At 48.1% G+C, this 4,586-nt stretch overlaps 1 protein-coding gene across 1 annotated transcript; it reads left to right on the top strand.

Moving 5' to 3' along the window:
- Positions 1-714: 714 nt before the first annotated feature.
- LOC102560827 (olfactory receptor 14C36-like) lies at positions 715-1,671 on the top strand. Its single transcript, XM_006263243.1, has one exon. The coding sequence runs from the start codon at positions 715-717 to the stop codon at positions 1,669-1,671; it is 957 nt and encodes a 318-aa protein (XP_006263305.1).
- The last annotated feature ends 2,915 nt before the right edge of the window (positions 1,672-4,586 follow it).

Here is a 4,586-nt window from a genome sequence, read left to right as displayed (position 1 = left end):
ACTGAGACAAAAAGGCAATGCACAGAGAAGCAACCAGAAAATAACAGACATACAATGAAGGGAACTAACATAGAATAGTGAAAAAGAGAAATGAAATGAAACAGAAACAAAGGGAGAGCAAGAGGGAGGTAAATTTGTTTTTTATTTGACTATTTAAGAATGTTCATTTAACATGAATATTCCTCTGCTTCTCTGTTTGCTAGTTTCTCTTCTCAGAATAGGAATGATATAGGCCGGCAGGAACTTGTGTCAGTAAAATATACCGTATCAGAATCTGGCCCTGGGTGCAGCATTTTCCCCTTTGCGAAATGGAGAGACTGTTATTCCTTTCTCTCAATTCAGATCTCTCCTATACTCCAAAGCCAATGGTTCTGATTCACCTTGATTACCTTGGGTGTACATGCTCTTGTTTCACTGGCTCCAAATGATTCTCCCCTGGCCCTATGTGAATTGGGAGGATGCTCACTGAACACAATGTGACTGTTTTACCCTTCCCTGAACACCTGGTGATAGCCAAGAGTCTTTCTCGGGGGAAGGGGGTTACACCCCCAAGTCCTCTTGATGGAAATCAGCAAGAGCTTAACTCAGACAGATAAGTAACATCAGGGGGAGGTTCTGTCTCTAGGAGATTCAGTGGGCTTTTTCACATGAACAATTACATGTTGAATCTAACCCTGAGCTTTTTGTTCTTTGATTCTCTCTGCAAGAAAGAAAATGTCCAACCACAGCTCTGTGTCTGAAGTCACACTCCTCAGATTCTCTGAGGCTTGGGAGTTGGAGATCCTGTATTTTGTCATGTTCCTAGTGATATACCTCAGTGTCCTGATGGGAAACATTCTCATCATTGTGGTAGTAATCCTTGAAAACAACCTTCATAACCCCATGCACTTCTTCCTGATGAACCTGTCCATCCTGGACGTTGGAACCATTTCTGTCATCATCCCCAAAGCCATGGTCAACTCCCTGCTGGACATCACAACCATCTCCTATGCTGGGTGTGCCACACAAGTCTTTTTCTTTCTCTTCTTGGTGGGAGCAGATTTTGCCCTTCTCACTGTCATGGCATATGACCGTTATGTTGCCATCTGCAAGCCCTTGCACTATGAGATGGTCATGAACAGAAGAGCGTGCATCCAGATGGCATGCAATGCCTGGGTTTCAGGGATACTGAACTCTATCATGCACACCTGGAACATGTTTCCATTCACCTTCTGTGGTGGCAATGCAGTGGACTTATTCTTCTGTGAAGTCCTCCAACTCCTCAAGCTTTCCTGCTCAGATGCATATCTCAGGGAACTGTGTATGTTGTTTTTCAGTTTTTGTTTAATGTTATCCTGTTTCATTCTCATTGTTGCCTCCTACATTCAGATCTTCATCACAGTGCTGAGAATACCTTCACAGCAGGGCCGGCATAAAGCCTTTTCCACCTGCATCCCTCACCTGACTGTGGTCTCCTTGTTTGTCTTTTCTGCCACGGTTGCATACTTAAAACCTACTTCTCACACCTCAACAGGGCTGGATCTCATAGTGGGTGTCATATACTCCGTAGTGCCCCCCACAATGAATCCCATCATCTACAGCATAAGGAACAAGGATATCCTTGCTGCTGTGAGGAAACTGGCTCGCTGTCTGTTGTTCCCTGACCACCGGATGCACATCCTTCCCCAATGAACTTGCTGTTACATTGTGCGTCTTCGGCACTATCAGGTTGTCTTCGACAGTATAATATGTACAAAAGTGAGCTAGATTCTTCTTATAGCCATTTCATGACCATTGGCAGTCCCACACCAAGTCTTTTCTCCAGGCTTGTAAAGCAGGACTGGAGCCATTGCAGCTGACAGTGTGAACTTCCTGCGTAAAATGGATATGTGTGAGAGAAGAATTAAACCTCAGCCTTTAATGTGATCCTCACCAAAATAGCTTGACTTCATTTTGCTGGATGGAACCTGACTGATTTATGCTGTAGGAGGACCTGGCTTAGTGACTTCAGTGGAGCTGCCTCCATTTCCACCAGTGGGAATCAGATCTACCATCTTCAGTCATGTGATGGCAATATAAATAAGACAAGGATATCACTTCTGTGTATGTGTCTTTTCTACACTTGTCCAGTTTTCTGTAAGCTAAGGCCTACTTTTGGCTAGGCAGATATGCCTGGAGAGCAGATTTTTTAAAATTGATTAGTATAATCACCCTCTCTATCCTTTGATGCTGCATGGTTATGGGATTTGAATCCTACCATCTGATTGTGAGTTGCCAATTATCATACAAATGCACATGACATATTATCTAGTCTTATCCCCAGTATTTTGATGTGGAAAGAATACACTAGGAAGTGTGTTTCTTGTCTTCATCCTCAAGCCTAGCTGTGACCTTGAGCTTCAGGAGTCTTTTTCTGGCTTGGGTACGGAAGCTGTGCATGACATATACCCAGAGGCATGGGCAATTCTTTCAGCACATGGGGCTGTTTGGGGGCAGGGAGGGAGGAATTATACAGAGCATGAGAAAGCAGGAAGGAGGGGGACAGAGTCTTGCTTCTGCCTGCTTGCTTCATACAAGCACCATTGTTACTGCTGTGGATACAGCTGCAGCAGCCCTGTGGTGTATACTGCTTCTCAGTCCCCCTCTCCCAACAGATACAATACTGAGTGCAGGGCTGTGCAAGCACTGTACAAGCACTGGCAAATGATTCCCTGAAGGAATGCCAGCCTTCTTATCCTCTTCCCCCAGGTACACGATGGTATGCATAGCTGTGCTTGTCAAGCTCCTATGGGCAGGCAGTGCAGGGCTGTTCCTGCTGTAGCAATATTTTTGGGAGTGGGCAGGGTGATCCTGGTGCCCCCTCAAATATTCTGACAAAGTCTAATGCCCTCCCTACTCCACTACAGTTTTGCTACTTTATATACCAAATATCTTCCTCAGTTGCTTTCCCCATCAGCCTTATAGAGATTTGAGACAGGGTAGACTTTTGAGGATGGACCAGAAGGCCAGAATTGTAAAGGTTCAGAGATCCAGAAAGCCTCCATGCTGAATTCCCAATGTTTGAAAGGAAATTTAGACCCCTACATTCTGACTGAAAAAGGGTGGCATAGGAGCTTCTTAAGACACCTGTGGCAGGGCACTTAATGTGCCTGCCACTTGAAGAGGTCAGGCAGCCTGATGAGCCACCAGCAGGTAGGGGTCAGGGCTAATTGTGGAGTCATTTGAACCAGAGAGCTTGCAGGTGAGGCTAGGCCTGATCAAGAGAGACACCTGTTTGGAATAGGACTGGGTTTAGACAGGGTATAAGCCCAGACCCTGAGAGCAGGGCTGGCAATAACATCTTGGGAGCTGGTGAAAAACATCTCTCAGAAGGAAGGCTGTAGCTCCTGGATGTCAGTATGGAGAATGATATTCAGAGGTTTGGGTAGGAACTAAGGGGAAAGAGGAGTTCCTGGGGACCCAGTGTTGGGGTCCAGAGCCCTGAAAAGGGGGATGAATGCTTGGCACCTATTGAGAGGCTGGATGGGTCCAGAGAGAGAGAAGATGAGACTTTGTGGGCTTATTGAGGACCCAGGTGTTTGAGAGACCTGGTAGAGGGTCTAGGGCCTATTGAGGGGTCTGGAGGATCCCAGAGAAGGCAGTGGATGCATTAAGAAAGATCTATGGAGGGGGAGAGAGAGAAAGTGATCTATGGAGGGGCCCAAGAGGGCGGACCCACTGAGAAGAGAGGGCTGACAGCTGGAGGACTGAACCTGGCAATCTCAGCTGGCCTGTGTGGGGCCAGGGCCCAATTGGGGCCACAGGGTAAAATAGACCCTGGCAGAAACTGCCAGAGCTGGGAAAGCCTGGAGTTCTCAACTGGCCTGAGGCAGCGCTATGGCCTAGGAGAGGCTGAAGGTCCGTGTGTGAGCACATCTAGGAGGAAGGGGTCAAGGGGCGTTCAGTCCAGGATGGCAATGGCTGGTGCTAGGCCATCTGATGAAGAGGGATCAAGGAAAAGGGGTATGAGAGTGAGCTGGTGGCCAGAGAGAGAGGACTTGGATAGAAGATGGATCCAGGGCCAGGTGGGGTGATAGTTAGCAACCCAAGAGGGGTATAGGACACTTAGGGGGAACCCAGAGAGAGACAAGTAAGATCAGGAAGGCCTGGAGACCAGTCCTGGGTAAGACCTAAAACTGCACTCTACTGGAGCTGCTTAGCATGGTGAGGTTGACTGTGGTGGGGCAGCCTCCAGGAAATGCCACACATGGGCCACTCCAGGAAAAGGCAAGGATGGGGCACCAAAAAGCCTCAGCTCCTACTTCCTTGTGGGTTACCCCATGGAGAGGGGAGGCTAGAGGAGCACACTTTGACAGAAAAGCACTTGGCAGGGAAAACCATGGGAGGGGCTAGGGAAGACTGGGACCACATGAGTCTAGTGGCCCAGTGAGGGGCCAGGGAATAGAATGCAAGACCAGATGGGTCCAAGGGCCTGGACAGTGGGGCCAAGTGAGGGGCCTGAGGTAGATAGTGAGGCCCCACAAGTATAGTGGGACCAGAGGGATTTAGCGCCCCAGAAAAGGGCTAGGAATGGAGTGCAGGACCGGATAGGACTGAGGGCCTGGAGA

The sequence above is a fragment of the Alligator mississippiensis genome, chromosome 7, assembly GCF_030867095.1.
Source record: "Alligator mississippiensis isolate rAllMis1 chromosome 7, rAllMis1, whole genome shotgun sequence".
Lineage (NCBI taxonomy): Eukaryota > Metazoa > Chordata > Crocodylia > Alligatoridae > Alligator > Alligator mississippiensis.
This window is presented reverse-complemented; position numbering and strand designations above follow the sequence as displayed.

What these genes read in the sequence shown, in the direction of transcription:
- LOC102560827 (XM_006263243.1), top strand. Translation starts at nt 715, where the DNA reads ATGTCCAACCACAGCTCTGTGTCTGAAGTCACACTCCTCAGATTCTCT.